The sequence below is a fragment of the Anabrus simplex genome, chromosome 1 (assembly GCF_040414725.1).
Source record: "Anabrus simplex isolate iqAnaSimp1 chromosome 1, ASM4041472v1, whole genome shotgun sequence".
In the NCBI taxonomy this organism is placed as follows: Eukaryota; Metazoa; Arthropoda; class Insecta; order Orthoptera; family Tettigoniidae; genus Anabrus; species Anabrus simplex.
Genome location: NC_090265.1, coordinates 861,163,988 through 861,188,154, shown reverse-complemented (window position 1 = coordinate 861,188,154; position 24,167 = coordinate 861,163,988). Strand labels below are relative to the sequence as shown.

At 40.6% G+C, this 24,167-nt stretch overlaps 1 protein-coding gene across 1 annotated transcript in view; it reads right to left on the bottom strand.

The window, feature by feature from the left end:
- Window positions 1–16,314: 16,314 nt before the first annotated feature.
- LOC136857292 (transcription factor Sox-14-like) overlaps window positions 16,315–24,167 on the bottom strand; it is an 82,861-nt gene continuing 75,008 nt past the window's right edge. Inside the window, exon 2 of the mRNA XM_067135833.2 lies at window positions 16,315–16,873. Within this exon, the coding sequence (XP_066991934.1) occupies window positions 16,315–16,873 (559 nt within the window). The remainder of the gene's footprint in view (window positions 16,874–24,167) is intronic.

Genomic DNA, 24,167 nt, shown 5'->3' with positions numbered 1-24,167 from the left:
TTTTAAATCTATTACATTTAGGAGCAACCATCATGGGACACATTTTTTCGGTAAATGGATGAAATTGTCGAAATTTGAATTCTGGCATAAATAAATTATATTAATCTTCCTCTACATAACGAAAGTGGTTTTGTGCCACTGTGACTATTTTTGACATTGTTACGGCCGTTTCTAAATGGCTCTGCACGGTCATTTAATTATCTACCACGCCTCCTTTCCTCTGTTTGCTCGGCTATCCGTGCTCCTTCTGTTACAATTAATTCCCTCTTTACGCAGCACTGCGACGACACTGTTTTTGAATATTGCATTATATACTGCCATCTGTTGGCTATGTAATGAACTACTTGAACCTACTATTTAGTCAACTACGAAGGAACTGCACTTTGTGGAATGGGAGCTGGAAGTTTGAATGAAGCAACTATTGTGAAGCTCTCAAATTATTATAGGAAGGCAATATGTGCAAATATTCCCTTCGTAGATAATATTAAATCTGCAATATCAGCGACACTATACCATTACTCCTCCACAGATGAAGATCCTAAGTACAAGAAATGACCCCAAGGACCTAAATCATGGTGCTTCTACAACAAGAATGCGATCATTAGACAGAAACGGCGCATTAAACTGAGAGAAATCGCGACGCATCTGAACATGCCGTATGGCAGTGTGTTTGCCATTGTTCACGAGGACCTTGGATATTGTAAGCTGTGTCAAAGATGGGTCCCACGTCTTCTCACCGATGAACACAAGGGACAACGTTTCCTATCCTCCCTGGCATTTTTCCAACGCTATGCCGAAGACGGCAAGGGGTTTTTGCAGCGAATCGTCACAGGCGACGAAACGTGGGTCCACCACATCACCCCCGAAAAGAAGCGAACATCAATGGAATGTGTGCACCCTTCATCACCACAACGAAAGAAGGCCAAGGTTCAACCTTCAGCCGATAAGGTTATGGCGACAGTGTTCTTTGACATGGAGGGTTTGCTGCACTTGGAATTCATGCCGAAAGGAACGACGATCAACGCGGCGTCGTATTGTCAAACGTTGCACCGGTTGCGTAAAGCGATTAAAGAGAAGCACCGGGGGAAATTAAGCGCCGGTGTGATTTTGTTGCACGATAACGCAACACCTCACAAGGCCCGCCAAACGAGAGAACTGCTGCAGCGTTTCAAGTGAGAGGTCTGGTAACATCCACCCTACAGTCCCGACCTAGCGCCATATGACTTTCATCTGTTCGGTAAGCTCAAAACGGAGCTCGGTGGTCGACGTTTCCAGACCGATGAGGAGGTGAAGCCCGCTGTCTCCGAGTGGTTGCAGAAAATTTCTATACATCCGGCATCGACAAGTTGCTTGTGCGTTCGCAGAAATGTTTGGGAGTCTCTTGGAAACTATGTGGAAAAGTGACATTACAGTGTATGTCGTTATAGTCGTGTTGCTGTTCTATAGGTGGTGTACTAAATGGCCATAACTGGGATGTGCAACTTATTTTCTGATCTGCCCTCATTCATCACATTAACACGTAATTTCAAATACACGGCAGATGCCACCCACCCTTGTCGTCCTTCTTCCTCACAAGGGTTACACCAGACTGTCAATGGACACGACATTGAAAATATGTTCTGTCAGTTCCTATACTCAGCACAGTCGTTTGTAATCTTAGTATGAGGCTAAGTGAAGTGTGAGTGTCTTTCCATTCAGTAGCTACTCCTCATGAAAGGAAATACAGTATGTAAAGTGGTAGGAAACAACGTGAACTGGGTATAGAAGTTTGGTCATACTCATAAATAATTTGAAAAAACATGATATCTCGCGTCGGTGTCATTTTATCACCTGCTGAAGTTAGCGAATCAGATCGCTTCGTGAGCAAATTCAAATGGGCTTTACTAGGCGATTTTGCTGAATCTGTACGTGGCTTGAGAGCACCAATCGAAGACAAAAACCTTCGCCATGGGGGGGATTTGAACACGGACCTCCCAGTCTACACGACTGCGCCTTAGCCAGTACGCTACGGTGACACCAGCTGGAATCCACTGTGTGTTAGTGTTTGATGCTCATTTCTCGGCATGACTCTCAAGCCCGACCAAGCCACGTGCAGATTTAGCAACATAGCCGCGCAAAGCCCATTTGAATTCGCCCGCGAAGCGATCTGATTGACTAACTTCAGCGGCTGATAAAATGACAACAGTGCCGAGATATCGAATTACATTTTTCAGATTATTTATCAGGATGAGCAACCTTCTAACGCTCATGTACCCGGTTCACGTTGTTTCTGGTCACTCTGTATAGTTCAGTAGCCATGAACAGTTTCTCTAGTAGCTGTGGTATTACGTAAAATCCTGCCGTTAACGCACGCTGTTCTTAGAATACACATTCGTCGGGAGAGTTCCGACATACAAGATGCAGGATGACCTAAAAACCGTTAACATTTGACGAGACAATACTTCACGGAATACCGGATGTAGAGAGCTAATAATTGACACATATGATTGGCATGACATAGTGTTTTATTGACACCAAACTAAAGTACACTCAAGGCGCATCTGACGCCCTCTCTTACGACAACTCCTTTTATACCGTACACGGGACTCAAGCGGCATCACTGACGTGTTACTGTCCAACGCCATCTGTTGGCCTGTCTGTGCACTCGTTGTTGGTGCCAATAATACCTCTCGTGTCATGTCAAGGATGTGTGGCCATTTGTACCTGACGTGTTGTTGTTGAGCGCTTTCTGTTAGTCATTTTGTGTATTTTATTTTGGTGTCAATAAAACCGCATGCCATTTCAATCATGTGTGTCAATTATTATCTCTCTATATCTCCAATATTTCGTGAAATATTGCCTCGTAAAATGTTAACGGAATTTTGGGCCAGCCTGTATGAGCGCGGGGGTTAAGAATGTATCTGAAGACCGCATGTTATTCAAACTCTCATCCTAAATTAGATTTTCAGATAATATTTATCACATCACATTCTGGTACATGATTTAACTTATGTGTCCACCCGTTCTCCACGTTAACTAGTTTACTCCTTCACATACCTGTTCATGACATCACATTTATTTATGGCATCACATACAACTTACAACGTATAGAAATAAGACTCTTGTGCATCAGATGGCCTGCAGTTATTGAAGTTTCACGTGGTCAGAGTTGCGGCGTCCGTAACTGTATTGTTTGCTTTTATTTGTTTCTCATATCCGACAGCACTTCAATTGATTTCATCAGGATAAATGAACTCTACTATAGCCTTCCGCTCAGGAGTAATATCCTTGGAGGGGCCGGGGTTTCGAACCCACGGCCACCAGGTAAGAGCGAGGCGTGGTACACTTATATTATGGTGTTGTGAAGAACGAGCATAGGGGAGAGAAAAAGAACAGGAGAAGGATTTACAATACAATAAACATTTAAAATTCACAACAGATATATTTACAAAATATTTACAAAAATCAAAAATACAATTTTGAAAACAGAAATATACAAGTTATATCAGTAACACAGATCTAGGATAAAGTGGAACAGAACAATAATTAACATGGCGTCAATAATGGACTGTCCGAATCTCAACCACCGACCTTCAGCAATACAAATTATCTACCTTGTATTGTACCCTACAGGGCTGTTGTTTTACATTCGTTTCTTTTCCCATAAGTAGACGTTCGAACCACCTTGGATCGCTGATGATGGAGGAGAGTCTAAACTATTCTTCCACGTCATCGGGATGTTCCCATTTTATTTGCCTTGAAATTGCCGCTATTGTTCAAAATCGTATGACCTCTGATATCTAGACTCACCTGTAGTAACTTTAGGGCAGTATGACTGGTTTTGCACAAAGTTTTGATGTTACTGTAGTAATATCAATATTGTTAATTAGATAAATAATAATAATAATAATAATAATAATAATAATAATAATAATAATAATAATAATAATAATAATAATAATAATAATAATAATAATAATGATAACCTCACCCCGCGAGTGGTTGCATGGTTTGGGTCTTGTAGCTGTCAGCTTGCATTCGGGAGATAGTGGGTTCGAATTCCGCTATCGGCAGCCCTGAATGTGGTTTTCGTGGTTTCCCATTTTACTATTTTCGCACAAGACAAATGCTGAAACTATACCTTAATCAAGGCCACGGTAACTTCCTCCCCCTCGTACCCCTTTCCTATCCCATCGTCGCCATAAAATTTATCTGTGTCGGTGCGTCGCAAAGCGAATAATAAATCTATAATAATAATAATAATAATAATAATAATAATAATAATAATAATAATAATAATAATAATAATAACAATAATAATAATAATAATAATGGACCCAAGATTCAAGATGGTATCTGGGTGCGTGAAAGCTCAGAACTCTATTCTATGACTGAGCGATTCTCTTTATTTGCACGGAAGAGGCGTATGATAGTTTAAGGACACACAGCACGAATGGACGACTCTCGACAGACCAAAAATATCTTTTTCATCATTAACGGGACCCGGCAAACCAAATTACGCTGGTTGATAGACACTCAAAGCGACCTTGCAGAAATGAACATTGACCCACTGACAACTACGCGGACCACATTAACACAGAAAATCAATTCACATAAGTTCACTTCCAAGAACCCAACAGCCAGGATCTTGAAACTCAAAAATGTGTGGACACAAGCGAGAAGACAAGCCTGTAGTGAAAGAATGAGGAACTTTTGGGAAGATAAAAAGAACAAGAAGACCAGTGCTAAATAATGGGTTTGCGTGCTCCTTAGAGGCCAAAACGCATTATACAACAACAACAATAATAATAATAATAATAATAATAATAATAATAATAATAATAATAATCGTATGGCCTCAGCTACCGTGTGCAGACATTTCGATTTGACGCCATCTGGCTGTCTGCTCGTCAATTTCGACGTTCCGTTTTACTCTAGGTCCGCTAGATGGCAGACAGAGTAAACCGGATCTCTCTTGGGCATCTATGGCTGAGATTTAATTAATTTTGTCGGGTAAATACCAAATGTATCACCAGAGATCTTTTACATGCCGACATCGTACGACATGGAGTGTCGAATGGACTTTTTTCCGCCCTTCAAAAATCCGACTACCTCTGCCGGGTTTGAACCCGCTATCTTGGGATTCGGAGGCCGACACTCTACCACGGATCCACCTCCTTCCGCCTCTTTAACGTAGTGCCCTTAAGAGACGTTTGAATGTGTACATTTGATACGAAGGGGATTGTTTAACCTGTCACGGTGTTTGAACCCACAAACACTAGTGCGGAGATTTGGAACGTGTACACTGCTCAGCCGGTTAAGTACCTCAACTACTCCTTATGAACAGATATCCAGAAGGGTAGAAGGAGGTTTGGACAGGTTATCATTTTTTAGTACTTCAGAACAATACTTCTGAACTCAGATGTTTGATCAGAAGTGAACCACCGTGTGTAGAAAACAAATCAGGTGTACGATCACCTTAGAAAGGGAGAGAGAGATCAAGAAAACTGTCTTAAATCAACAGAATTATATGGCACTGAGAGTTTAATCCGACGAGGAACTGTATGAGGAACATCGCCATACGAAATAACTTCCAATAGGAATCAAAAGTATTGAGGAGTGATGAGAAAAGTACCTATGCTTTGTTGGTATCAACACATATGAAGGATGGAAGGTGAAAAAAAACCGAGGCTACCGAAATGAAGATATGACCGGAAGGAAGACGAAGAAGTGAACACTGAAGGCTGCAGTTGAAGGGATATGCAGGAAGGACGGCGGCTGGACGTGGAAAAACTCTGCCAGGGATGCGACGGTTAGCTTCTTACATGAAAATGTACACAAGGAGGCTGAAGGACTCCGACGCCAAACAAAATAAGGAGTTTCGGGAAAGAAGAACAATAAAAATAGAAAAACTTGTCAAGTATTCCGTATTTTTGACTTGAGAACGTCCTTTAATTTGGCCTGGTGTTAGGAGTTTAGGCTAGGAAAGTTGGCTTATGAACGGTGATGGTGGTGGTGATTATTGTTTTAACAGGGAGTACAACTGAGCAACCATCCTCTTATTGGCTTAGCAAAATTCGGTGGGAATTTGAAAATGCGAATGTATTTCGTTCGTTTAATTATGAACGCTTGGGGGATATCCCCATTACGCGACTAGATGTACCAAGTGGAAGAGATGTCACATACAGTACGGGAAAGCGGCGGGATCAGGTAGTTGGAGTTCTTTTTTTTTTTTTTTTTTTTTTGCTAGTTGCTTTACGTCGCACCGACATGACAACGATGGGATAGGAAAGGCCTAGGAGTTGGAAAGAAGTGGCCGTGGCCGTGGCCTTAATTAAGGTACAGCCCCAGCATTTCCCTGGTGTAAAAATGGAAAACCATGGAAAATCATCTTCAGGGCTGCCGACAGTGGGATTCGGACCCACTATCTCCCGGATGCAAGCTCACAGCCGCGTGCCCCTAACCGCACGGCCAACTCACCCGGTAGGAGTACAATTTCAGATGCACAGTGAACTTTGAGAGGCGCTGTGGTAATAAGTGTTGTCCGATTTAGGTGCAGTAAACGGCATTCGTTTCCCAAATAAACCTGTTTCCTCGAACGGATAGTAGTATGTAATCAGAAGTTTCGATGTGGGTGTGTGTTAAGAAATTTTAGCGGAAGATTAAAATAACATCACTAGATGATTCACCCAAGTCGAAATTGAGGACCGATAGAGCAGATCAAGAAACCTAGTCCTCTATGTCCTCTATGAGTGAGCTTGATGTATCAGGAAGTGTAGGAAAAGCCAGAAAACCGAATGCGTCGAGATCGTTCAGCTGTGTACGGACACTGCTGGCCCTTCTACAGCTCGCATGTCCAATGACGTTATCAACAGAGAAGTTGTCGCGGATAATCCAAGAAAGGTGGGGAGGATGGTTGCCCACTTGTACTTCTTATTAAATCAAAAATCACCACCGCCCCCACCACAGTATGAAAGGTGCCACTCACCAATGCTAATAGGCAAAGGAAGTATAGAGAACCTCAGATAGCGGCGTGCAAATAAGATTACATGACTGCTGTTTAATTTGCAGTTAGTTTGCAAAATGTATCTTTAATTGACGTAAACTTTGTCTTAAACACAAATAACCATGTAGTAACCGTGTATTTGGTGAAGCCAGAGGATGTTTGACGTTATCGCGCCAAGTAGCCTGTATTCGTGTCAACGACACCGTCTATAATTCTTTTTCTTCGCTATTCAAAATGGAACTAAATGTGAAGAACATCATCCATTTGAGCGCGCAGCCACGTCAGGATATAGCAGAAGAAGAAGAGCACGTAAAAAGTTAATTGGATTCACTAATACAAACCTTTGAGGGGATATGGTAAAACTAACTGTTAATGAAATCCCTAATAATAATAATAAAATAATAATAATTTTTATACAATAGGCTTTACGTCTCACCGATACAGATATGTCATGACGATGGAATAGGAAAGGGATCGGATTTGGAAGGAAACGGCCGTAGTCATAATTAAGGTACAGCCCCAGCCAGCATTTGGCTGGTGTGAAAATGGGAAACCACGGAAAACCATCTTTAGGGATGACAACAGTGGTGTTCGAACCCGCTATCTCCTGAATCCAAACTCACAGCTGCGCGCTCCCAACCGCATGACCAGCTCTCTCCGCCATAATAATAATAATAATAATAATAATAATAATAATAATAATAATAATAATAATAATAATAATAATAATAATGGCTTTTACGTCCTACTGACTATTTTTGACGGTTTTCGGAGACGCCAAGGTGCCGGAATTTTACTCCGCAGAAGTTTTTTTACGTGGCATTTAATTTATCGACAGAAGGCTGTCGTATTTGAGTACGTTCAAATACCGCGGGACTGAGTTAGGATCGAACCTGCTAAGATAGGGTCAAAAAGCGACCGCCTCAACCGTCTGAGCTACTCAGCCCGGCGAAATCCCTGTCCTCAGATTCAACACGTGGTGAAATTCTGCTTCTCATGACGTTTACCAAAATATGATGTAATCGATAAAAATGCAACTGGTAATGAGACTGCAAAGAGAACCCGAGCCCGGTCTGTAACCGCGACTGCTATCGCGAGTGGTTTGTAAACGGGCAATGACATCACTGAATAGTTGTGTACAGGAGGAAATGAATGAGGGGAGTTACAGAGGGGACGGGGTGAAGTGAAGGATCTTGTTACCACGAGATTAGACCGCTGATGTGAGGATAGCCAAGATTTATACTTGTATCAGGGGCATACGTTATTATCAATAACGACATTGGTATACTTTGCTAAAAGATCTTGTCTATCAGGAAGAGCAGTTTCTCCATTTTAAATACACTAGTTCATGCTCTGCACATTGCTAGCAATTTCGTGAACAAATTTTGTTATAATAATATTAATAATAATAATAACAATAATAATATTTTTCTGGCTAATAGGCTACTAGCCTCGTACAACTCTTGAACGGCAGACCATCAGATGAGGGAGAAGCGTTGATGTGTATTGTATGTGAAAGACTTCTCATATTCCATGCTTATTTGATATATTATACCGTATTTTTATAACCTTTTCAGCAGTGATAGTAAGTTTTGTTTTGAGAAATGAAGTACACTTTGTTCTAATTGCAACCCTCTATTTGGGGAAGTTATAAGATAATACTCCGTAGTCGTACTCTGCCGAGGTGGTTGAGGCTCGAATTCCGGTGGATTCTTGGGAGGAATTTTCAACTGTAATTTCATATTGTATTAAACTGCCGACCAAAAGTTAAACAATTAGCCAAGGTGGCTCAAACGAACATAGGAATTGCTGCGATAAGCTGAAGAAAGTGTTATAAAAATATATTATCACTCTGGTAGAAGTATTCAGTGTTTTTCCAGTATGATTTTAATGTAACTTTTACTACAGGCACAATGGCGATATACACTATCCAAGCATTGCACCTTGCATGTTATTTTGAGATTCAGACATGTTAATTGCACACTCCCACAATAAAAGGATTCGAATGAAATTCAAAATTGGAAAACGTAACAACAAATCAAGAACGTGACGAAAATTCAACACTTCTTTTATGTTCAATATCTCCGATCAACAATAATATACACTAGTCAAAATGACAAACCCACACTCTCTTAGGAAAGTTAGTTTGACATTTTCTCTCTTGCACAACACTCGAATTTGATTCAACGATTTCATTCACTGATTTGAGTTTTACATTTACATATCTTTGGCACAAATGTATATTTACGTTTGTATAAAATTTTAATTTATCAATCATGTTATCTTATGTTCAACTTAAATGTTGTACCAAAAATAAGAAAATGGAAATACTTTTAACTTCATATTAGACAATTGGATGTTCATCGCTATTAGACTTTTCACACTTCTGGAGAAGAAAATGAACTGATTGATGTGTGCACGTCATTCATAGTGCAGATACCAACAGCAATCATTCATATGAAGCTTTTTCTTTCATTTTCAGAGCGGGGATAGTGCGACCATAAGTCCTGTGTTTATTTTCCAGCACTATTGGATGGACTTGGTTTGCTTTAACGTGTGTGAACGGAATTATCTGGTTAAGTATTCCAACCATTCAGATTTCTATCACAGTTCAGACTGTCTAGGAAGTTAGTAGAGATTCAACTGGTAGCTACTATAACCATTAATTGATAAAATTTAATTTAATAACGATAATCGTAATAATAATAATAATAATAATATCGTAGGGTTGAGAATGAGTTCTTTGTGATGATGTTTTATGACACAATGATGATAGTATTTTTGTTAATTTGAAAAAATGGTCTCAATTACATAAAAATACTTAATTTGTGGATATTATGTCGCGTAATATTAATAATCTTCTGACGCGTTTCGATCCTGCGACCAGGATCGTCTTCAGAGCAATAACAAATAATGTACTGGCAACTGTGGATTGGTTTATGCTGGCCAAACATGTAGGAAGGTAGCGACAGTGATTAAAGAACATCGCAGGCACTTATGTCTTTGTCAGCCAGAGAAGCCTGCTGTGGAAGAACATGCCATACATAATGTCCATCAAATCATTTTTGATGCAAATTCTGTAATTTATAAAGAGAAATATTTTATAGCTAGAATCATTAGTGAGGCAATAGAAATGCCTAAACATTCGAATAGTTTTAACAAAGGTGACGGCTATATACTGAGTAGATCGTGGCTACCCTCCATAGTTAACTCGTCAGCATCTTTCTCTATCTTGAGTCTGGGTACAATGGAGTGACAGTTGCCAATACATTATTTGTTATTGCTCTGAAGACGATCCTGATCGCAGGATCGAGACGCGTCAGCAGATTATTAACCTGTCGTGACCTAATGTCCCCAAAATTACTATCATGTCATCTAGTGGTCGTGAAATTCTACATATTATGTGAAGTCAGTTAATTATCACGTATGTAATAGCATGTTTTATATGATCGCCTGATGCTTTCTAGAGCAACTAATGAAGAAACGAGATTTACAATGTATCTAATCCTCTTCACTCTTGACAATAAGTGAATGAAATAATATTCAGACTAAACCTGTACAATAATATGATTGAAAAGTTTATTTTATATGTACATTAAGTTTTATCCGACAGAATGAACGTCATCCGTGTTATCCGAACTCTCGGATAATCTGGGATCAAACTGTGTGCAGGCCTTACATGATCTTGGGACACACTGTTCACGAGGTAACACGACCTGCTGTTGATGCAGAGTAATCTAAGAGCGATGAACATTTCGAGAAATAAGAGTAAATACACTTAAGAATATTTACATATTTACAGAATATACCTTATGCATATATGAGATTCATAACTGCGATATTATTATTCTGTTGAGCTCTTGTTTAGTTCTTGAATGAGGTCGTCAGCACTCCGTTTTATAACAACACTAATCTTCTATCACACTATCTGAAAGGATAGATTCAACAATATGCAGGGAGGTAGTCTATTATGAGATTCTTGTCATTCAGTTTCTTAATGAGTTGAGGGTGATATGTTGTAAGTAATACTAAACATAATATTATTTTGTCATTAATGCTTTCACGGCCCGTACTTAAAGACATGATACAGTATAGGCTTTTGACGTGTCAAGAAAATAAGGTGAAATTCTTAACGTTTCGCAGGGAGCTGTGCTCTGCGTCCTCAGAAGAAATCTCGACTGTCCACGAGAAAGGCTTCTTAAACAATTACACTTTAAATTTATGTCATGTGTTATGCAAACACGTTATGTGAACCGCTTAGACTGATTGTGATGGTTCGGTCAGCTTCCGCTTCGAACGCTAGCGTTGCCATGTCCTAGGGGCCATCTGGTGGCGAATGAACGAACTATTTTCCACTTCTATTATAACGTTCCAAATTTAAAGTGTCATTGTTTAAGAAGCCTCTCTCGTGGACAGTCGAGATTTCTTCTGAGGACGCAGAGCACAGTTCCCTGCGAAACGTTAAGAATTCCACCTTATTTTCTTGACACGGCATAAGCCCAAAAGCCTATACATTATCATATCTTTATAATATTATTTCTTTGTAAATTAACACGAATATAGTTGTGTTCAGATACTAGTTTAATCTCATATCAGAGAGTCGGAAGTTGATATATTTCTCCATGCTGAATACCACAGTCTTAAGATTACTCTTTAGTAGTTTATATCTTCTCTTGTCTTGCTTCGCGACATTTTTGTTGAAGAATGAGAACAATAAGCGTACTATATGCTTCCATCGTTAAATATTGTAAGGTAGTGTCTGTTTGAATGTTGAAATCGATCTCAAAAGACCCATGAATCGTGAGAGGATAATTAAGGAACACTTCAACCCAGCTCAAATAAGTTGAGGAATGGTACATGGATGTTTACTACTTTCTTATACACAGATTCACATATACGATATAGGATTCAAACGTTCGGGGACTTGGCGTATAGTTCCTTACCGTGAATATTAAAAAAAATACCCAGCTTTAAAAGCATATTACCAATAAATATTGTAAGTACACTGTAACTGAGGCCCGTAATAAGTTCTTTTCCGTGTGAAGCGTAAATGAGTAGTAGTTATTTGTACATCAAGGCATCAAAGAACAGATTTATCCATGACGAAGGAATGTTGAGTCCTCAATAAAATGGAATGTCTTAATAAGAACGCATATTTCACCTTTAAAAGTGAATTGAGAATGATGAATCCCGTAATAAAAAGAAAGAAACCTCCAATATGAATTCACTCGAATATTCTTGATCTCACTTCCGTAGAGACACTGTATTATGCCGTCAGTATCGTGAGAGTTTCTGAACATGATTTTCTCAAACTCTGACAAAGTGTAATATTTGTACACTAACTTGAGTAATCCATATTTATATATACCGGTAATAATCAAGTTTTCCAGCCTGTCTGTATTAATACAGGATTAATAAAATATCTGAACATTTAATTAATAACAAAATGCCATGTTTCTTTCCTGAAAAAGCATCATTTATATCAAAACATGTTTATTATTCATATATATTTAATTATTGTCTTCCTTGTGTAAATGTTATTGATCAAACATATGTGATTATTATAAACGAATGCAAACTAATTTATGTTTTAAAAAAATATTCCATTGCCCTCATGAACGCAGAAATATTTTTGAACGTGTGCTATTTCCTCCCTTCCCCCGTCTATTGTACGAGCTCTCCTCTCATTGTTAAGTCTGGACTGTGTCACGTGATCCTTTTATTCGACGGTAACTTTTCGGATAACACACACCGGGCAAGTCATCGGATTTTGGTGGAATCAATCAATCAATCAATCAATCAATCAATCAATCAATCAATCAATCAATCAATCAATCAATCAATCAATCAATCAATCAATCAATCAATCAAGTGATTCATCTTTACTCTGCTATTAAGCATAGAATATGCAGTGGATATCGTCACATAAGTTACATGTTGTATACAGATAAATATATTGTCGTCACCGAGCTCGATAGCTGCAGTCGCTTAAGTGCGGCCCGTATCCAGTATTCTGGAGATAGTGGGTTCGGGTCCCACTGACGGCAGCCCTGAAGATGGTTTTCCGTGGTTTCGCATTTTCACACCATGCAAATCCTGGGGCTGTACCTTAATTATGACCACCGCCACTTCCTTCTCACTCGTTGTCCTTTCCTGTCCCACCGTCGCCATAAGATCTGTCTGTATCGGTGCGACGTAAAACAAATTGTAATAAATATATCGTAGCTGCATCGGCAAAACCTCGTATCACACAACGCTGTTCCTATCCATTACTCTCCTTGAGATTGGTCACGCCTCCCAGACACATATGGATACGCAGTCCATCAAAACAATTTCCGTTGTCTCCATTTTCCTATGCTGACGGGTAAACGAAAATGAACCTCACATGCATTATACACTAGGAGTGCATAGACACGTCATGCAAACATACCTTCCTACGGTACGGTACAGTAAGGTTCATTTTACTTTACACATGGACATATTATTATTGCAGTCATCATCATTATAAAATGATCAAATATCATATCATGAACAATTATTATCGTATTTATTATTATTATTATTATTATTATTATTATTATTATTATTATTATTATTATTATTTTCCAGGTAATTTGTAGTATTTTATTAATCTTACGTTAGTTATGACAGACTAGTAAAATTAAAGGTTATATGTTAACTAAGTCTAAACTTAAAATAAAATGTCTCCCACCTGAACAGAATTTTAAAATCCATGTTTTTCTTTACTTCGTAGCAAAAATACGAATAACCATAACCTAATATGTCGCTCTTCACTGGTGTTAATATTCTGATAATGGAGGGTATTTCAGGCACCGTTAGTAGGCTACGCGCTCATGGTTTGCAAGATACAGAGAGCCCTCGAACCTTTGAATCCTATTACTTACAAGATTATATACGTTTTTATCTATAGGATGAAATGTTATTCAGCCTGTTTCACAATAGCTTTCCTTTCAATAGTGTGAGTTCAACGTCAAGACGTATTACAGTAATCCAAAATATATGCATGCGTTTCTTATTCAATTAAGTGCCCTTGTGTTAGTGTCAGAGGTAAGTAGTAATACACTGCTGATGGTCAATGTTTTCTGAATACATACCCATATATTGACTTTGTATTGTCTTTGTTCTTTCTTTTACATTTAATTAAAACCCGTATTTGTAAACTTAATATATTTCATCGTTAAACTCACAATATTGTTTATAAATGTCAAGGCTTGCAAGATGCCTTCTTATGGTGCAATGGTTTTCTTTTCGTAATAAGCCAATAAGTTGGTATTTTACATTGCTATTTTATGTACTGTATATTTTGATCAACTGTAATGAAAGGATTTTTCAGTTACTAATGTAACACAGTTATATCTGCCTCAGAGCCTTTTCTTCATTCTTCTACCTCAATGATGGCTGAACAGCCTCTAAAACAGCCATAGGGACGCGGTTTGTCTAGAGTAGACAGTTAAGCTTACAGTGTTAGCAAGTGCAGTGCAAAGCTTAATTTAACATTATTTTTATTTTCATTTAGGAAATATTTCCTCACGATTAAATGATTGATGTTAATTTAAACTTATCACTGAGGTGCTTGTGGCTTTGAGGGTATTGCTGGACATATTTTAGACACTGTATCTCGTTATATTACTGACAAATGTAGAATTTGTATTGAGTATTTGCAAACCCAGTCATGTAAAGGTTATCATTCATTGATAGTCGATGTTAAAGCTTCATTTGGGGAGTATTATGTTTATACTTGATAATTAGACTCCGGGTTTTTAGGCAATAATAGGTTAGAATGCGCCGGACGCGTGGTGTAGGGGTAGCGTGCCTGCCCTTTATCCGGAGGTCCCGGGTTCGGTTCCCGGCCAGGTCAGGGATTTTTACCTGGATCTGAGGGCTGGCTCGAGGTCTACTCAGCCTATCTGACTGAGAGATAGCGGCCCTGTTCTAGAAAGCCAAGAATAACGGCCAAGATGATTCGTCGTGCTGACCACACGACACCTCGTAATCCACAAGCCTTTGGGATGTACCGCGGTCGCTTGATAGGCCAAGGCCCTTCAGGGCTGTAGTGCCATGCGAAGGTGGTTAAAGTTCAGAATGCAAACTAATCTGGTTATTAGGAAGTGTCGTCTAGCCCGTTCTTTCATTAGGTAGCAAGAGTAACATATTCTAGGGATTCTGATGGGCCGTACCCCTAAAGTTTATGCAATACTTATAACATAGCTGTTGTGTAGGGTAGACTATACTTGTTACCCGCTTCAATAAGTTTGCATTCTATCCTTCTTATTTATCTGTTTACCCTCCAGGGTCGGTTTTACCCTCGGGCTCAGCGAAGGATCCCACCTCTACCGCCTCAAAGGCAGTATCCTGGAGCTTCAGACTCTTGGTCGGTGGATACAACTGGGGAGGATGGCCAGTACCTCGCCCAGGCGGCCTCACCTGCAATGCCGAACAGGGGCCTTGAGGGGTGATTGGAAGATTGGAAGGGATAGATAAGGAAGAGGGAAGGAAGCGGCCGTGGCCTGGAGTTAGGTACCATCCCGGCATTTGCCTGGAGAAGAAGTGGGGAAACCACGGAAAACCACTTCCAGGATGGCTCAGGTGGGAATCGAACCCATATCTACTCAGTTGACCTCCCGAGGCTGAGTGTATCCCGTTCCAGCCCTCGTACCCCTTTTCAAATTTCGTGGTAGAGCCGGGAATCAAACCCGGGCCTCCGGGGGTGGCAGCTAATCACACTAACCACTACACCACACAGGTGGACGCATTCTAACCTACTGGCTAAAAATTCGGTCTATTGATAATACCTGGACCGAAGGATAGACAAAATTTACTAGTTATATTAGAAACTTTTCATAGCATCCTAGAATCGCGAACAATATTTTATGAAGTGTTGCTATGAAATGTGTGGATTTTTATGAAATAAGAAAGACATTTTATATTTTTTCCAAAACTACTAGCTTTCATGTGTCAGATTTTGGGCTATCGTGATAACGTTTTTTAGTCTAACATCCATCTACCGGAAGCGAAGAACTGTTTTACCCCCGTTTATAAAGGAAATTGGACGAAATATGTCCCAAGTTAACGATATTGAATTTCACCCTCAGTTTGTATGTTACGTAGCAACACATTCCCTATTGGTTACTGCTATGGTTGGAAGCTGGTCGTTCCTCCAACTCCTCGCAAGGGGACGCTCTAGACGCCGTCGCCGACGCGGTGGAGGTGGCTGATGTGGAGGCAGCGAGATCTCCCCACCAATAATCCCCGGCGGTAACGAGACCCAGGTTCCCCCTCGCCGAGTCGGGGAGAACCGGGAGCGGTCTTCAAATAACATGCTGCGGCGAATAGTGATCCTCTGGCTTGACCAGCAGGTAGGCGACAGGTCGCTTGATGCCACTGTCGGAGACGGGGCTGGCTGGTGCCGGCACTTGGCTTGGCGTCGACGTGGGCGTTGGCGTTGGTCCACAGCCGCACGGTACCATGCAAGGGCCACTGCTCGGCCAAGACGCCGCCGCCGCTGCAGCTGCTGCGTGGGAGTAGAGCGAACTGCCGTAGAGGAATGCGAGGTCCGCTGGTGTGGGCCCCTTCGTGGACGAGGACGCTACGTCTTTGGCTGCATGATGCAGTGGGTAGAGCGGATACGGGAACGGAGGGAAGATAGAACGAGGAAACTTGAGATCGGTGTCTCCCAGAAGGTGTGGCGGGGGCGGTGGGGGCCCAGGTGGTGGTAGGAGACTGCGATGTAGACTGTGGAGTGGCTCCATGCCGGATCCCAACAGTGGTGACAGAGAGAAGCCAAACTTTGGCTCCTTTTTTATCAGCGGTTTGGGTTTTCTGCGAGGTCGGTACTTGTAATCGGGGTGCTCCTTCATGTGCAGCGCTCTGCAATATAAAAATATTCTGTTATTAGCTTTCTATTCAGTTGCTCCATATTAACAGTTTTTATAAACATTAAAAGTTTGAAACCATAATGACACATTTTATAAATTATGACCATAAATACCAGATATAAAGCACATTTTTCTCTCGCGTACCGTATGCGTTAATTTACCAAGGATTGGTGGGGATGATTATTGTTTTAAGAGGAAATACAACTGGGCAAACCTCCTCTACTAACACTAATCAGATATAAAAAATTGAAGGGATCCGACACTTCGAAAAATGAAGGTATCGGCCAAGGAAAGACAAAGGCCACAAAGGGTGTGAAAATGAAAGAATCCCTAACTCTCGAATGCTCTAATAGCGTCGGGGTCGTAAAAGAATAAGAGTTTACCAAGGAAGGTCGAATAGGATAGATGAAAGTGAGGAGCCTGGCACACGTCAGTGGAAGCAATATCAGGACACTCTTAAGGGCCGCGTGTTCGCCTGCCCACGCTCCCAAGTTGAGAGCCTACGGAGCCCCTTTTTGTCCTCTCTTCCGATAGGCAGGGACTAGCATGGGTGTGGGTAGAATTTCTCTAAGACAGAACAAGTAGGCTCTGCCGGTTCAGTGCACAAGTAATAAGATACTGTATCACCGTACCAAGTAATTCTAACGGACAGCTCTCAAAAGTAATTTTGGTATTTGTTTTTTCTCCTCTGTAGAAGGTCGTCGTTCAATATTGCAAAACCATCCCTAAAAAGGTAATGAAGACCCTTGGAGGAGTTGAAAGTTATATTCTACTGTCCGTAACCTCGGCACTATGTGGGATGGAGAGGGTTTCTCCTTGCAAAGACACCTTTAACTCCTGGAATTAAGCTAGTGTAGGCTGAATGAACCACAGGGCCACCTGAACCCCCAGATTGGATATTTATTTATTTATCGATCTATTTATTTATTATTTACTTATTTACACATTGGGGAAGTTAGGGTTCTTAGTCTTTCCTTACACTTAATCACATACAGTTTTTAGACTTTTACAGCATAAATAAATATCATAGTAATATATTACATATTATGAGATAAGACGAGTAAGTCAGATAAGGAGTGACAATAATACAATAAATTAAGATTACTATTGATGAAAAATCATGCGATAAATAGAGAGTGGACAATAACAGAAATAAATCAAATTAATATCTAAAGAATATATCTACTAACCAGCTTAAAGTAAAACTTATTCTAGTTTGAGGCAAAAATAAATGAACTGAATATTATTATGTGACAATCTAAGTTCACTAAAAGCCAAAAGCTAAAAGCCCAAGATTATGAAAACTAATACATAGCTTTTGGTTTCATGCATTCGTCATTCACTTTTACATTCATTCGAGTCAACTGCATGCTCTGTGGAGTAATTTAAGGTAGGCTGTTCTAAACGTCCTAGACCAGCAAGACTTTGTAATATCTACCCTGATCTTATTCCTTAAACTCGAAGCAGTGACCAGAATGAATAGCTGTAGGAATTTGTTCGATGCGGTACTATTTCAAGTAGTGATTCGTAACGAATATCAATTTCGTGCAATGAAGAAAGAAGCCTAAAATTGGACGATGGATAGGTGGGGCTATTCATAGGACATGTGCATTAGTATGTTCTGAAGAAATGATTAGCATTTGAAATATGTCGGCCGTCAGGTTCAAGTTCCACATCGATATCTCGGCGCACCACCACCGACTGGAAAAATGTGCCTACGGCTCTCGTTGTCACTATAAACCGAAAGTAATGGATCAATGTGATTTGATCAGACGTGCAGGATGCCTCTCAGACGTATGCGAGAACCGTACCGTCAAATGAGTGAGTTTCAAAGAGGGTGAATTATTGGCATGAGAGAACGTAATGCATGCATCCGAGAAATTGCTGCTCGTGTGGGACGAAGTGTGTCGGCAGTGCAACGGGTGTGTACAGAATGATTCACAGAAGGCCGTAGAACACGGCGAGATGGGTCTGGTCGCACCACCCAGACCACCTCCCGAGAAGATCAACACCTCATCCGAATGGTACTGCGGGACAGATCTGCGTCCTCCTCGGCTCTGCCGCAAGAGTGGAACAGTGTAACACATCACACACTAATCAGGAGTGACAGTCCGTCGCCGTTTATTACGGTCTGGGTTACCGGCGCGTCGTCCACTTCTTCGCCTACTCTTGACTAATATGCATAAACATGCTGCACTGCAATGGTGTATGGAACGACGTCGCCAGGGACAGGAATGACAGCAGATGGTGTTTCGGACGAATCCATGTTCTGTTTATTTGAAAATGATGGCCAAATTTTGGCTTGTTACAGACAGGGTGAGGAGGGGCATCACGTTGACTGCATTCGCAGAAGATATACAGCACCATCTCAAGGCCTTATGGTGTGAGGTGCTATTGGGTGCAAACAAAAATCACAGCTGGTGCTTGTCCAGGCCACTGTGACCAGTTTGACCTACGTGAATGACATCCTGCGACCCGTAGCCATACCCTTTCTGCACATGACCCCAGACGCCACATTTCAGCAGGAAAATGCGTGACCGCATGTTGCTGCACGAAGACGTGCCTTCTTGTTGTCATAGAATGTCAGACTGTTGCCCTGGCCCGCCCGATCACCGGACTTGTCGCCAATCGAAAATATGTGGGATATGGTGAAACGACGGCTGCAGCGCTGTGACCCAATGCCAACCACCAAGATTAACTGTGGAACCAGGCGAATGCAGCATGGATGGTTATAGCCCAGGACGCCATTCGCGCCTTATACTTGTCGATGCCATCACGCATGGAACAAGTTACCAGTGCCCATGGAGGACCCAGTGTCTACTAGGCAACAGGACTTATATTGAATCTAGGTGACTGAAATGCTAATCGTTTCTGCAGAAAATAATGAACATGTCTTGTGAATATGCACTTTCTATCTCTAGTCTTTCAAGGTGTTCTTTTCTTTTATGAGCCTGAGTGTAGAAAGCAAGTGATATACGAGAGTCATTTGATGGGTTTTACTACGATCGCTTAAAAATAAACATCCCAACGTTTTGTAATATGATATTTCGTTTCTTAAAACAAGTTTCAACATCCTAACGTCTTTCCGAGTAAACCCAGCATATCTTTGCCGCTTCGGCTAAGGAATATTGACGGCAGTCAACAATGACTTGTTGTCTAAATTGGTCATGTTATACTGTTTATTAGAAGGAATGGTACCGAGCTCGATAGCTGCAGTCACTTAAGTGCGCCCAGTATCCAGTAATCGGGAGATAGTGGGTTCGAGCACCACTGTCGGCAGCCATGAAGATGGTTTTCCGTGGTTTCCCATTTTCACACCAGGCAAATGCCGGGGCTGTACCTTAATTAAGGCCACGGCCACTTCCTTACACTTCCTAGACCTTTCCTATCCCATCGTCGCCATAAGACATATCTGTGTCGGTGCGACGTAAAGCAAATAGAAAAAAAAAAGAAGGAATGGAATGGAATCCTCCCTCCGTAACTCACAAAGATTTTTGGCGAAGTGCGTGATATATATTAGTGTAACATTGACCAAGGTTGACGTTTCAGCTATAAACAGTGTTTATTGTACTAAGTTTACCTGATTGTAGCACTAATTATAAATATTTATGATTACTTATATTGTGAGCATGTGTACGCCAGTAAACGCAGCGAATGAGGAACATTTGTACAGTTAGGAGTTGTGCAACTCGAATCTTCCGTCTTCTCTAGAAAAAATTGTCAACGGCATTCAATACATCACATTCGACTGGAAACGTACGTTTCTTGAAGGCGTTCTTAACCATGTTATTGAATATTGGAACGCCGAACTAATCATGGATAGCTGCTTGAAAGTTGATGATAGAATTACTGATTTGAGGGAGGGGGGATATTAATATTGCAGAACAAAATTCACCACTGAAAGCGTTTTGCGATTTTTCTTTTAATTGACCAAAAACAGTATACAGGGTGACCCAAAAGTCCGTCAGTATTTGACGAGGCAATATTGAAGGTAGAGAGGTAATAATTTACACAACATTAGCATGGGAAGGGGTTTTATTGACACCAAAATAAAGTACACAAAATGACCAACAGATGCCGCTGGACAGCAAGACGTCAGGTACAAATGGTCACACCTGTTTGACATGACATAGGTTTTTTTTTACACCAACAACGAGTGCACAAACAGGCCAACAGATGACGCTTGACAGCAATACGTCAGTGATGCCGCTTGAGACCCGTGCATGCTATATGTAAAAGAAGCTGTCGTGAGAGAGGGCGCCAGATGCGCCTGCAATCGCGGCATGTCATGCTTGGATTCCCCAATCCTCCGAACTCAATCCGTGTGATTTGGCGTGGTTTGGTTGTGGGGTTACCCGAAGTCGCAAAGCTACCGCGATCATCCGAACTCATTAAGGATGCCAAAAGACAACATCCGATGGCAATTTCTCACCATACCACAACATTGTCTCTCGGCTACAGGCACTGTCGATGAATGACGGCCGACACGTGGAGCATGTGTAATAAAGAATTTCGTCTTAGCTAAACCTTGATTGTTATGCTAATTATTGCTTGTGTATCGTATGAAGCGCCATCTGTTGGTCATTTAGTGTATTTTACTGTGATATCAATAAAACCCCATGTCATGCCAATCATGTGTCTCCAATAATCCGTGAAGTATTGCCTCATCAAATGTTAAACAACTATTGGGTCATCCTGTACATCTAAGGAATGAGCACCAGGTGGAATGATTGCTATATCCGTGTGTATGTTCGAAATAGCAAACAGACCATACTGATGGATGACAACCAGTGTTGGAATTTCTGTGTAAATACATGTTTGTTTTCACATTAGTTACAGTTAATTTGCTCATTATCCACTGTACAGTTATTTAGGGACTTCAATGAGATCTTCCTAACGATATCTGTTTGTTGATCATAAGCTTTTAAATTTTCTTCACATATTTCTGTGTGCTGTGTTAAATCTTTATTCATTTAAGGGTTATTTCCTACGTCTCTATCGATGTAGAGCTCTGTTGTTGTTGTGTACTTGTCTGGTTATCTGGCATATTTATTAGGTGCGGCTGTTGTGATTATGATGTTGCCTCTGGCTGTTGTTACTCAGCAGAGCTTATTGAGTCAGCAGTGTCTTGGAGTTGTTTCTCTGTCTCTCGCAACTAAAGTTTGTCAGCATCATGTAACACAGGAAGGTCTTTCAGCGTCAGGTCTTGATCTAATGACGATGAAATCTGGTTTTGTGTTGATATTAGCTGATTTGGGTATAGAAATCTACGCTACGTAGGTAGTTTACCTTCGAACAAGGTTGCTCAAGTTGGTGTGTCACGTTTCGCTGGCGTCTGAACTAGCTATTTACGCTTCGGACAACTGGTTCCAAAAATGTCCTATTCCATTGCAAAATGAACATGTTTTAGGCTGATTATCATAGCTATTTTTGTTTTGTTAACAATTGGCTTTACGTCGCACCGACACAGATAATTCTTAAGGCAAGAAAGGAATAGGAGTGGGTAGGAAGCGACCGTGGCCTTAATCAAGGTACATTTGCCTAGTATGAAAATGGGAAACCACGGAAAACCATATTCAGGGCTGCCGACAGTGGCGTTTGAACCTACTTATCTCCCGAATACTGGATACAGGCCGCACTTAAGCGACTGCAGCTATCGAGCTCGGTCACAGCTAATTAACGTCTTATAAACACCAATATCTAAATAGGAGAGGATATGTTTCTTCAACATCATTTCGACTGCCCTCTCCCCCATTAATCACTTTGTACTTAAAATTAGCACTCAAAGTTTTATCAGCAAACACCGATGATACTGCTCCATATCTGTTGAAAATTTCTCGTACTAAACTAGTTCCAAGTTCAGAGAGTCTAATGCAGTCTTACTACGATAACCACTGCTGTGAAGAAAACCTTGCTAACCTGAAAGTTTGGTAGTACTTTGTACAACGGTTTTTGATTCTTCACTTTAATGTGTTTACCTTATCACTTCGAAGTCGCTTTCGTCAAGTTTTAGAGTATCACAGATTCAGACATAAACCTCATATGGGACTGTTCTGGGAGTGTCGTGGTCAGTGAAGTTAATCACTATCACGTTTTTCTTTTCAGAGATCGTTTTAAATTATCCTAAATATCTATTACTAGTGAAAATGTGAACTATATATATATATTAGTCACTCAACACTGGTTATCACTGGCTAAATACGGTCGCGCAATAATCAACTCCTCTGACTTCATCACCAACGACCCTTCTAGCACCGTGGCTAGAGCATAGTTGTTTCGTTCACAGAGCAGTTTATACCACAGCTCGCCGCACTTTCTGTAAACAAGATCGTCTTATTCACCGCGGACACACTCCTGGATGATTTTGTTGTTGTTGTTGTTGTTGCAGCAGCAGCAGCAGCAGCAAGTTTTCATTCCCCACCCTTAAGGGGTGGGACGGGCCATCTAGAGGGTGTCGCTCTCTCCCTGGCCAGGGCCTGGATGGCCCGTGATTCACACGTGGTGGACTTGAGACTAACTGACACGCACTGGTTCCACTCTTTACATAGGCCGGCGGAAGATTCTCACTCTTTTCACTTCCAGATCATTTAATACAATGTAATAGGATTTTTGGATATTCCGTCGCTAAGGGGATGAAAAGGGGATGAATTTTAAAAATGAGTGTGTATATATCTCGAAAACTGAACAGTTTAAAGACATGAATATAGGTATTTTGAATCTACTTTAAAAATAAAGAAACACGTATGTTTTTGTTTTTTGGAAAATTTACTTACGGGATGGTGAAGATTAGTGACAAAGGGGGTGAATTCTTAAAATGAGTATATCTCAAAAACGTAACATGTTACAGAAGTGAAAATTGACATTTGGAATCTCATGTAAAAGTAAAGGAACACGCATAATTTGTTTTCTGAAAATCCAGTTAAGGGGAAGTGTTGAAGGGGATAAACTTTTAAAATGAGCATGTATACAGTATATATAAAAACTCATCAAGTCACAGACGTGAAAACTGGTATTTTTAATGTTAAAAAATAAAAGTAAAACGTATTTGTTTGTTTTCGGAAAAAAGCACGTAAGTGCGGGGAGGAGGTGTAATGGGGACTGAAAAAGGGGTTGAATTATTTTTTATGTGGATACTTATATCTCAAAAACTGAAGATGTTACGGACATGAAAATTGGTATTTGGAATCTCTTTTAAAAATAAAGAAACACATATTTTTTCCTTTTGGAAAATCTACCTAAAGGGCGGTGAACAGGAGTGACAAATGGGTTCAATTTGTAAAATGAGA